This window comes from Oryzias latipes, chromosome 8 (assembly GCF_053564925.1).
Source record: "Oryzias latipes strain Hd-rR chromosome 8, Olatipes_Hd-rR_3.1".
Classification (NCBI taxonomy): domain Eukaryota; kingdom Metazoa; phylum Chordata; class Actinopteri; order Beloniformes; family Adrianichthyidae; genus Oryzias; species Oryzias latipes.
The window spans coordinates 25,158,867-25,171,242 of NC_136244.1; the positions used below are offsets into that span (position 1 = coordinate 25,158,867).

The following is a 12,376-nucleotide window of genomic DNA, read 5'->3' on the forward strand; positions in this document are numbered from 1 at the left end:
AGTTTAGCTTTAGTGTGTTCAGTAAACATTTATCTTCTTCGGCCCAAAACCTTAAGCGTGTTTTTAACTTAGGCCCCTGTGTGACTGAGTTTGACCCCCCTGTAATACGAGTCTAGAAAACTCATGCATTTTTTGTGTAAAATGGCTGTTGTCAAATTTTGTGTGTGTGTGTGTGTGTGTGTGTGTAGGGGGGGGGGGGGGGGGGCGCTGGTGGGGTTACTCGCCCAGGGAGTAAGTTAGTGTAGAACCGCCACTGGTGTGGAGCGCGTACACGCGCGGTCAGTCGCCGTTTTGGACTTAAGGAAAAAGTAATAAAGAAAGTTCATCTTTAGTGACTGAGACTGGTTCTTTTGTCTGACCGGCCCGGAGGATCTGAGGGTTCGAACGCGGAAGTGAACCACGCGTCTTATTCATTCTGAGTCCAGCGGCTCCTCTGTAGATGTCTGCGCACTCAAAGGCAGCAGGGAGGGGAGGGGGTGAGGGCCGGTTTAGGTGATCAGAGCGACTTGCCGCTTGCTGGCTGTGCATTTGGGATGAAACGCACAACTGATGCTACCACAGCTTATAGTGGCTACTGGGGTGGCCACTGGGATGGCAAGGTGTTGGAGAGGGGTGGCCACCCCTGGCCACCCCCTGGTGGCGCCACTGGATGGGGGAGCAGGGTTGGAATCAAACCTACTGGAGAACAGGTTAACCACATTGGCCCAGCCCTGGTCTCCCTCAGTGGTGCTGCCTCTCTGTCCGTGACCAGTGATGATCTTCAGGCCTCTCTAGGCATCTCAAGCGTTTTTTTGCTCCAGCCGCTCCTCCAGCTTCTTCCTGTGTTTGTTTTCAGCCCGTCTGATGTTATATTTAGTATGCGCTTAAGAGAAATGTGGATGAACTGATCTAATCAAACACAAATGAGTTAAGTAAGAGGAAGATGTGTTCTCCTAAAACTACCACAAGATCACCATGGACCTTCATTTGAATAAAAACCAGAACAAACATGGAAACTGTTTCCAACCAGAAACACACTTGATTAAGAAAAAATGAAAATCCATTTGGATTCAAAGATGGTGTAGTGGTTAGCAGTCTCACCTCACAGGGAGAAGACCCTTGTTGGAATCTCTGTTCTCCCCAATGTTTCCTTTTTTTTTCCTTTCTCTCCAGCTTCCTCCCACAGTCCAAAAACATGCTTCATAGGTTGATTGTTGACTCTATTGTCCCTTAGGCGTGAATATGTGGTTAAGTCTCTCTGTGTAGCCCTGTCACAGACTGGCAAAGTATCCAGGGTCACCCTGAAGTGGCTGGGATAGGCTCCAGTAACTAGGTGACCCTGAAAGGGATTACTAGAGTTTAGGTAATGGATGGATCCAAAACTATGTATTGATAAGTTGAAATGAAAAGCACACATGAAAAAATGTTTCTTGGATGGCCAACAATTTACCAACATCCCCTTTATGCCCACACTGTCTCACACCTGAATGATTGTATGAAACACAGTTACAAAAGGAATGTCCTGTTTTTGTCTGAAGACTGGTTGGTTGACCTCCTCAGAATGAGAGCATCGCTCTGTTACTTTGTGGAAATCTGTGTTTTCTGGTTTGGATTCAGAAATCAGCTGTTCCTGTCTCAGTCGGAGAAGATTTGTTTAAATTTGAATAGTTTTCTGATCGGGATCGAACACAGAAACTCTCCATTGCTGATACATGTGTGTCGTGTGAAGGTTACCTTGAACAACCTGAACCGAAGCTGGAAAGCCTTTTATGGCATCAACAGCAGCTCTATGGGTGAACATGGGTGTGACAGAATCTGCTGATTTGAAGAAACCAAAGTGAAAGCAAAGTAAGAACCTAAACTATCTCTGCAGGAGAGCTCTGGTTTCTGCAGGTACAGGTGAATCTGGTGGGAGAACCATGTCTGGAACCAGGTAAGCTTTCTGTTTGAGTCAGAAAACTGCTTTAGAAGTTTCAGGACTTGATTTGATTGACATTTTTGATTTTTACTGCACGTTTTGATCTGTTTTCTTATGCAAACTGTAATTTGACAACATGGCCTCTCTGTTTCTAAAATACGTATTACTTAAAACAGTCACACATTGCCACACTAACTTAAATAAATAAAGAACCCAGTTTTATTTTATTTCTGTAGCTTTGCTGCTCCTTCTGGGTTTTACTCAGACAGAAACAAGCCAGATTGGTGGAAAACTGTAGGATCCCGTCAAACAGAACTGGTACAAAGTCCAAAGTCTGTCTCTGCCTCCAAGATCTTTCGATACGAGAAAGAGACACCTGATTGGTTAGAATCTAGGGCAATCAGCAGACTGGTCGATGGCAGCTATGTCACGCTAAATTGAAACCTATGAATGCAAAATCAGAGATAAGGAGAAAGCAGGATGAAACACAACGCATCAACGTGTTGAAAACGCAAAAATATTTTTTGAAACCAATGTGTTGACATAATTTAGAGCAGTTTATGCTACCGTTGCTGCTGATAAGATGTATTAACTGTAAGTGTCTAGTGCAGTTTTCAAACTTCTCAGATATGTTTATGACCAATTTTCATCTCAATATTTAGGTATTGGTTATGAAAGCAGAACTTTGGGGAGAGGAACGTGAAAATATGTTTGTCATTCATTTACATATTTCTTTGTCATCTTTCTTTTTTTTTCCAATTAATTGGTTTTATTTTTTCTCTATCATCTCAACAGTGTTTTCACAATTAGTCACATTAAAATGTGTTTAGCTGATGTTTTGTGAAACCTTGATTACTGTTGTCAGCTAAAGACCTGCTCACAACTGCTTTTTTATGTAAGTTGACATTTTATTTATTTTAAGTTTTAGATCAATTTCTCTTTTTATATTCATCTGCTGCATCTCCAGCACACAATTGAGAAAGAAAAATGCAGAAACCTTTTTAATAAAAGAACGGGGCAACGTTTTGTTTTACAGAAAGGAACTGGAGGACGCCTTGAGGTGCTACGTCACAGACATTCTCACCGACATCCAGACGGTCAGAGATTTCTGTGAGAAGTTCTCCAAATGGATGCTGTGGAGGGAAACTGAGCTGGCAATGATAAGGGACATCAAAGACAGGGCAGACAAAGTCAGCAACTGTGCCACATCAGAGGGGAAAGGTCAAGCCTTTAAGAAGTATGTGAAGAACATGTTCACCAAGACAGGCAAACTGTATTCAGAGCTGCAGAAGGAGCTGGAGGAGGTGCTGATGGACACTCTTGGAGGTTTGGAGACACTCCAGTGCTTCCTGGACGCCATAGAGAAGCTGGCGGTCAGCTCTGTGTACGTGTTCATGGAGAACCAGCTGATCCAGCTTCCTGAAAACATCGGCTTTGATTACGTTCAGGTCGTCATCAACACTGCAAAACTCATCTGCCCTCTCCTGCTGGAGTTTAAAAGAGATGCGAGCGTTTTCTTCCTTCCCAAAATGCAAAACGCTGAGGTGCTGGCATATCAGCTGGACAGATACATCCAGACCACAAAGAAGATGTGTGAGAAGATGGAGAAAAGGTGAAACTACAGCAAATAGGCACAGCTGTGTGCAGAAAATGTCCAGTAAATGTGACTGACAGTGTTTTCCACAGCTGTCTGAATGATGGCTGCCTGACGGAGACAGAAGTTGTGGTGAAGCTGGATGTGGATTTGTCTGAATTTAACATGCAGAGGATGCTGGACCACATCAACCAGCTTAAAGACATACGGTAGGGTTTTGGTTTGTACTCACTTTAATAACAAAAGCTTTGATCTGCATTTTATTTTTTGCTTTTGTCTCTTTTGAGTAACATTTCAGAAAACAGGAGTCCAACACTTTCCTGTTTTGTCCCGTCAGGATGGACCTGGACTTCCGGATGGTGTTCTTGTTCCAGGAAGAATCTGGTTCCATCTTCATGAAGGAGTTTAGTGAGCGTCAGCCCAGGATGCTGCAGTTTCTTAAGGAGCTGGAGGAAAATGCTGTTCAGCTGGACAGGATGAAGAAAGGTGCAAAGATCTCCAGTGTTGCTGGCAGCTCGGTGGGGGCAGTTGGAGGTGTGCTGTCCATCGTTGGTTTGGCGTTGATGCCTTTTACAGCAGGAATCTCCTTAGCACTCACCATGACAGGCATAGGGATGGGCGTCACCAGTGGAGTCAACAGTATCGTCACCACGGCCACTGAGTTGGGGGTCAACCGGACGCACCAAAAGAAAGCTAGCGAAGTCTTCCAGAGCTTCATGGAGGATGTGACCAAACTACAGGACTGTCTGGAGGAGGTGAGCAACAGAGAAATCTCCAAACCGGAACCTAGTAGCATAGAATTAGCTGTGGGAGTCGGAAAAGTGGCTTTCAAAGCTGGAGGTGTCTGTAAAAGCATTGATGGAATTGTTGATTTAGCTTCTACAGCGAAGCTGTTAAAAAGTGAGGAACTGGTTTCAAGTGCAAGTAAAGCGGTGGCTCAGGAAGCAGCAGCTCTCCGTAGCGTTTCCAGAGTGGCTTCAGACATCCCTGACATCGGTCAGGCAGCTGTTAAAAGCTCTCTGGGTATGTCCAAGTCGGCCAGAGCCGGCTTAATCGCGGCCAACGCCCTCTTCCTCGGCCTGGACGTCTTCTTCATCTGTATAGACAGCATCAGCCTGGCCAAAGGCAGCGAGACGGAGGTGTCACAATTTATCAGAGCCAGAGCTGCTCTGTGGAGCTCAGAGATGGACTCCTGGAAGAAAATCCACGACTCGCTGTGTGACGGCCAGCAGACATCAGGGAAGAAGGAAGCTCTTCTGGAGACGCAGTTTTACCTCAACAACAAGAGGAGGTCCTGCCTGACTAAGAAGAGGTCCTGCCTGACTAAGAGGATGTCCTGCCTAACTAAGAGGATGTCCTGCCTAACTAAGAGGATGTCCTGCCTGACTAAGAGGATGAACAAATAAAAGATCAATTGCTATGTGTAATCATAGAGTGAGTTAAAAAAAAGGTCCAGAAAAGGGAACCTTTGATAAATCAACCGAAATTTGCTTGCAAAATCTTTCATTTGATTGGTCCACGTTGCATTTTTCAATGCTTGAGAAAAAAGTAAGATACCAAATTTTCTTGGGTTGTAGATCATGGATCACTGCGGTCCAAATGGTGATTATTTCAATTCAGATCTTTCAGCCGTATCTTCACAGAAACACTGGTCTCACTCTTGTGCATCTCTATTGTGAGTTCCTGCTGTTCCATGTCTTTTCTATTTCTCCGTGTTGTTAAAGATTAATGTAAATATGACTCCTTTATCAGTTTTTACCTGATGATCACAGTTTTCAGTTGTTTTAATCATTACTTTTTATTGAATTGCCAATTGTTAGCCTGTTTAATTGTTCTAATGATAATCGATGAGTATTACATATCAGCTACTTTAAGTGTGAATCATCAATGTTTACTGAAAAGATGTCAGAATTCTTTCTGAGGATAATCAATAAGCACTTAATGATGTTACTTGATAATTTGATCTGCAATGTGAAGCAACGACTTCGAAATTTAATGAAATTGTATTCTGATTAGAATCAATGAGTATTACATATCATTAGAGGGTGTGTGATTCACATTACAGTTTACTGAAATCAAGAATGAATTTTTTTCTGAAGATAACAATCATCAATAAGCACTTGATTATGTTACTTGAAAAGAATCTATCCGATCAGAACTGGATTACGAAAACTATGCAAAACTCTAAAATGAATAAACTCAGCTGGGGTGGGATTTTATAAATGCCCTTTTTCCCACTCCTTCTCAAGCAATAAATCAAGCTGTACTTTACTTAAGTTAATGATCAGTATATTTAATTTGGTAATGCGACTTGAGTGTATCTTTGTTTTTGTATTTTTTCATCTATGCATTTTATCATTTCTGTCATGAGTTTCATGAATCTGTGGGTATTTTTCATAATTAATGTTTCTGTTTTGTTTTTAATAATAAAGCAGTATGTTGATGATTGTGTGTGGAGCAAAATAATTGTATGCCGTGATTGCTTTTGCTTTTCCCCTTCATAATTTTCCACCTGGGCTGGGTTGTAAATGAATGTAAAAATTACATAGAACTAATTTCTCCAGTTGCAAAAGAACATTAGAGCTGCAATAAAAGACTGAATATGTTGTTAATCTTGTGAGTTTGTCGTATTTAGATCATTGCTTTGTTGCAATAAGTCCGTAGGTCTTTAACTTAAGATCTGCAAAGGGTGTCCTGGTTTAAAAGAGTTTTCAAAGTTCTCTCCACTGTAAGATCTACAGGCAGTGTTTGTCAGGGTCATTGTCCTTCTGCAGCTGATATCAGTGCAGCTCAATATTTTTGGGTGTCAGGTTCGTCTGCAGGTCAGAACTCTGACAAAAATCAGGGTCAAAATTGACTTTTAAGATAACACAGATCCCAGGCGCTTTGATTTTGTAGAAATCATATTTGACTCTTCTATTTATTACTGCATTTGTTTGCTCAGATCAAGCTCTGATCAAGCTCTTCTCAAAGTCTTTCATGTTGTTGACAACCAGAACCTTGAACCGGTCCAGCGGACCGAGTGGTTAAATGAAGATTCTGCAGCTTTTCATCCAAGCGTTTTGAATTTGAAGCTTGAGAGTCTTGGCATTTTAAGCACTTTAATCCTTCCTTCTGGTGAGATCGTAGGTCCCGCAAAGGATGTCATGGATGTTCGCTTTGCCTTTGAAGAACTTGCTTACTGCATCGGAAAATTTACAGTGTCAATATGTGTGTTGCGGTGCTGGGATAGCTTTGTTTTTGATTCAGAACAAAGTGAATTTAGCTGACATTTGTGAGCCAACAGCAACCTTCTTATGACTTTGGATCGATTTCACAGCTTCGTGGTTCAAGAAAAATTAGGTCCCCAAAACCCACCCCCTAAATTCAATTACATTTTATTTATATGGCCCAATATTACAACAATAGTCGTCTCAAAGGGCTTCTTACCGGTAATTGTATAATAAACATGAAATCCTTAAGAGCATGAAATTGTAGAATTCAATATGTAATGTCAAAACTCAACTAAACAGACAAGGCTAAACTTGGCATTCCTTCCCTTAGACCCTCCTTATTTGTAAGGAAAAACTCCTAAAAAAAAATGGATGCAGGAAAAAAAAGATGAAACCCTGAGGGATGTAAACATAAAGGAGGGATCCTCCCCCAGGATGGAAAGCTGATGTACGTCTTCCTATACTGTCTCACATCTGAATGATTGTATGATTGTATGTTCCTGATGATCCTAAACACATAAATGGGAAACAGAAAGAGGACAGTCGTGTTGCAGCAGAAGAGTGGAAGACCATTTTTATACCAGGTTCAAATCCTGCACAGCTGGATTTGGTGCCATCAACTGGAAGTCACCTTACAACAAGTTTTGAGGTTTTTAAATTTGATATGATTTTATATGACAAACATAAAATCAAAATACCTAAAGAAACTATATATATATATGTATGTATATATATATATATATATATATATATATATATATATATATATATATATATATATATATGTTTAACTAATGCTGTTAAACTTACTTGTATCTTACTCATTTGTGTTTTGTTTTTAAATTAAAACAATGATTTAAAAAAGAGAATTTTTGTGTTTTATAGCTTTTCATATAATAATAATAATAATAATAATAATAATAATAATAATAATAATAATAATAATAATAATAAACTTTATTTGTATAGCCTCTTTCCAGATAAAAAATCACAAAGTGCTTCTCAGTACAACACGATAAAACAACAGTAAAACACAGTAAAAACACATGTTAAAAAGAAATTAAGAAAAAGCTACTTTTAAAAGATATTTTTTTAGCTGCTTTTTAAAAGAAAACACTGAGTCCACAGATCTGAGGCTGAGAGGAAGAGAGTTCCAGAGGGATGGGGCCACTGTGGCAAAGGCTCTGTCTCTTTAGTCTTTAACCGGGTTCTCTTAACAGCCAGCAGACGCTGGTCACATGACCTCAGTGACCTGGGGCCTGTTTCAGAAAGGAGGTTCAACCAACTCTGAGGTTGAACTTGAACTCTGAGTTTGTCAATCGGGAGATTAACAACTCTGAGTTTTCTGTTTCAGAGAAGCTGATCCGAGTTAGATCAATCAACTCTGAGTGGACTGATTCGGAGGTGAGCGTGCGCACCGCGACTATAAGAAGCCATTATCAATGGAGCGCAGATATCACGAGTCACCATGGCAACCGTGAAAAAAGAGGTCTGCGTATTTTTCGCAGGCTGAACTTGACGTGCTGCTGCAGAGTTACAGTGAATATGAGCACATATTCCAGAAGAAAAGCAACACCTCTGCATCTGCAAAACAGAGACAGTTAGCGTGGGAAACATAGCTGCTCAAGTTAATGCCTAAGTTTGCATTTAAATCATTGTTATAAAATATTGACTGTAATAACTTTTTAAATAGCGTAAGGAGTGAAATAAAAATGGCGATATTTCGGTGTACTTTTGAAGTGTTATTCCTGGTGTAAATGCATGAAATGCTGCATAGTGTACAGAACCAATCTGGGGGAAAATGCATTTAACGTCGGTAATGTTTAGAGGACTTTTTTGTTAACCTTCCCCTCTTGCAAACTTTGGTCAGTTTAATATTAATACATGCAATTGTGTTTTTAAAAGTGAACTTTTGTCTACTGTTGAACCTTTCGCTGCGCGAAGACTTCTCCTTTCTTTTCTCTCGTCTTTCCGACCGACCGTGGTCAGAAGCGCAGGGGAGATTTCCTTCAGGGCCGAAGGAAAATCTCCTTCGGGGTTCACTTCCCGTTCGAAACCCTCAACCTCCAGAGCGGGAATGACACCTTCTCTTTATTTAACTAAGTGCTCCGTCCTCCGAACACACAATATATACCACGCACACACCTCCGCTCCGTGCTCACCCCCCCCCCATCTGCACCTGCAATCGCCCCTCCCCTTGTCTCTCGTGGATCGCACCCCGCTCAGCACACACGCTGCAACACTACCCTTGTATTGATCAAGTGGTATAGGTTTATATGGGAATAAGAAAGTAAGCAGTACTAGCAAATTGTGTTTCCAAAAAGTAATTGTTACATTAATCTAATTCAATGTCCCTGGTTTCATTTTCATGTAGATGCAATCCTGCAGGAATTAAAAGAACATGGCAGCAGCTAAAAATGAAGTATAAAAACATAATTCAATCAGGTCAAATGTGAGCATGTCATGGATGTAGGCTTTGTTGACAATATTTGACATATGAAACATCTACATAGCAATACATATCTAATGTTGTTTTCATTTTGTATATGTGATTGACTGCAACGAAAAACGGTAATGCTCAAACAAAAACGTATGGGGAAATGACAAAAAATCGAGTCTAGGTCTCAAAATCCTCGTACAAGGTAAATATAATTCTCTACGAATTAATGCAGCCTCTTCATCTATTGGGTCCTCCAAAAAAGGACAAGCCATTCTTGTCACTTAGACCGTCTCTGTGTGACGGACATTTGGGCAATGAAGGTTAAAGCGAAAAATACCACTTCGTCTTTAAAAAGGGGAGGAGACCGGCAGAAACTTTGAGTTTGGAGAATAAAACCTGCTCCCGACCAGGTTAGGTTCACAGCATAAGTAACCATGGACACTGACTCCGAGTAGAAGTTACCTCTCTTTCAGAAACGGGTTTGACTTACTCTGCTTTCTCTGGTTTAACAAACCTCCCATTCTGAAACAGAAAACCCAGGGTTTCCCTGATTTCAGGGTTAACGCACTCAGAGTTTACACTTAACCTCCTTTCTGAAACAGGCCCCTGCTGGGAGTGTATGGCTGCACCAGGTCTTTTCTGTAGACTGGTGCTTGGTCATTAAGAGCTCTGTATGTTAAGATCAGGATTTTGAAATGCACTCTGTAGTGGATGGGGAGCCAGTGCAGCTGCATTAACAACGGGGTGATGTGTGAAAACTTGGATGACTTGGTTAAAAGCCTAGCAGCAGCGTTCTGGACAATCTGGAGCCGTTCAAGAGATTTTTTACTTAAACATGTGAAGATGGAGTTGCAATAATCGAGACGGGGGGATATAAAACTGTGAATGAGCATCTCCATCTCAGAACGGGACACAAATGGACTCAGTTTTGCAATGTTTTTAAGATGATAAAATCAAGAGCGAACAAGTGACCCAACACCGGGTCTAAAGTTACACCTAGGTTCCTGACAGAGGGCTTGATAAAAGAAGCAAGTGGACCGAGCTCATGGATTATCTGGGGGAGACAACTGTCAGGAGCACAAACTAGGACCTCAGTTTTGGCTTCATTGAGTTGGAGAAAGTTGTTATTCATCCAGAATCCAGACACTTTTGTAAAGTCTGTATTTTAAAAACATCCTGGGGTTTAAAAGACACATAAAGCTGAATATCGTCAGAATAAAAGTGATAAGAAATGTCATTATAAGAACTTAAAATATGCTGTAAAGGCAGCAGATATAAAATAAACAATAAAGGTCCCAAAACTGAGCCTTGGGGCACACCAGAAGTGAGGGAAGCAGAGGAGGACTTAAACTTGGAGAAAACAACAGAGAAAGATCTGCCAGTCAAATATGAGGAGAACCAGTTTAAGGCTGATCCGGAGACCCCAACCCAGTTTTTCAGCCTGTCCAAGAGGATGTAATGGTCCACAGTGTCAAAGGCTGCGGTCAGGTCTAATAACAGTAACACAGAGCATTTTCCTGCATCACTCTGCATCAGGATGTCATTAGTGACTCTGAGAAGGGCTGTTTCAGTGGAGTGAGCTCTGCGAAAACCTGACTGAAATTGATCGAATGTCCCATGACTGTCGAGAGCAGCTGTAAGTTGTTTGGCAACAACCTTTTCTAAAATTTTAGACATGAAAGGAAGGTTAGAAATAGGTCTAAAACTGCTCAAGAGGGAGGGGTCAAGCCCAGGTTTTTAAGGAGAGGAAGTACAACAGCTTCCTTAAAGTGCTCAGGGACTTGACCAGACAGCAGAGACGAGTTCATTATTGACAGGACACAGGGACCAATGGACTGGAAGACATCTTTGAGCAGAGAAGTTGGCAGCGTGTCGAGGGAGCAAGAGGATGACTTCATTGTGCCAACTAATCTGACCAGCTCAGGGAGGGAAACAGGCGAGAATGTGTCTAAAATCACAGGACGAGGCGGACCAGGAATAGAACCAGAGCCAGGACCAGCTGTGTGACACAGAGAGCTTCTCACAGATCTGACCTTTTCAATAAAAAATGATAAAAACTTTTCACAATAATTATTTGAATGGATGGGAACGGCAGGTGGACTGGGCATAACAATATCACTAATAGTGTTGAACAGCACTTTAGGATTACCTCTGCTTTTGGAAATGAGATTAGTGAAGTATGCAGCCCTCGCATCTCTAACAGCATTGTTAAAAGAAACTAAAAGATCCTTAAGATGAAGGAGATGAACATCTAGGTGAGTTCTTTTCCATAAACGTTCAACTTTTCTACATAATTGTTTCAGACGGCGAATACTGTCGTTAATCCAAAGGGAAACCTTAGTCACAGGAGCCAGTCTAGTTTTAACAGGACAAACTTTATCCAAGATGGAAAGACAAAAACGGTTAAAGTTACATAATAAAGTATTAACATCGGTACACGGAGAAAGGACCAGGTTAAAAGCATTAGAAAAGACCTCAGCTGTGGAGGGTTTAAGGATGCGAGAGCTGACTTCTCTGCGTACAGGCAAGAGCGACACAGAAAAAGATAAGTTAAAAAAATGCAATGATGGTCAGAAATAAAAATGTCCTCAGAAAAGATAAAATCAATATGCACACCCAAGGTAAAAACAAGATCGAGTGTGCAACCTTTAACATGTGTGGACCCAGACACATGCTGAGTAAAGTTAAAAGAGTCCATTAGGCTGATAAAACCACTGGCAAATAGATCAGAGTCATCATTAATGTGCATGTTAAAATCACCAACTATGATCAGGTTAGACAGCTTCATAGTGGAAGAAAGAAAGTCGCTGAACTCCTGTAAAAACACACCATTTGATCCAGGTGGACGGTAGACAACGGCACAGTAAAAAGGGTTATTGAAGATTTGTGAAAGTAAAACACAAACAGAATGGAGGTCTGGGACAGTAGATCTATTCGATGGTTTTAGTTGAAAATGTTCTAAAGGATGAGAGAAGCAGACTGTCTCCTTCAGATTTAATCACTTTAACCTGTAAAAACAGGACTGGCCTGTCAGAAATTCAAATTTTATGAAGTAAGCAACTATAAATGTCTACAGAGCAATATTGAGTGTACAAATTTTTTTACTTTTGGACTTCTCAAACTGAAGTTTGATTCAGAATATCCAAAATGCGATTATAGATGTTCAAAAACGGACATATGTGGCTAAAAAATATTATAAGTAGTATAAAAATGCATGTTCCCCCCCTGCATGC

At 41.0% G+C, this 12,376-nt stretch overlaps 2 protein-coding genes across 7 annotated transcripts in view; both read left to right on the forward strand.

Annotated features, from left to right (window-relative positions):
- LOC111947732 (uncharacterized) overlaps positions 1–12,376 on the forward strand; it is a 53,469-nt gene that overhangs the window by 13,381 nt on the left and 27,712 nt on the right. The window lies entirely within an intron of this gene.
- Positions 1,796–6,103, forward strand: LOC101161888 (uncharacterized). Of its 3 annotated transcripts, XM_078951879.1 has the most exons (5): positions 1,820–1,912; positions 2,693–2,792; positions 2,934–3,509; positions 3,572–3,700; positions 3,829–6,103. In XM_078951879.1, the coding sequence occupies exons 3-5, from the start codon at positions 3,028–3,030 to the stop codon at positions 4,895–4,897; spliced, it is 1,680 nt and encodes a 559-aa protein (XP_078808005.1). In that variant the 5' UTR covers positions 1,820–1,912; positions 2,693–2,792; positions 2,934–3,027; the 3' UTR covers positions 4,898–6,103. The 3 variants fall into 3 exon arrangements, with proteins under 3 accessions (XP_078808004.1, XP_023813089.1, XP_078808005.1); XM_078951878.1 differs by lacking the exon at positions 2,693–2,792 and having other exon boundaries at positions 1,796–1,912; XM_023957321.2 differs by lacking the exon at positions 2,693–2,792 and having other exon boundaries at positions 1,796–1,912; positions 3,584–3,700.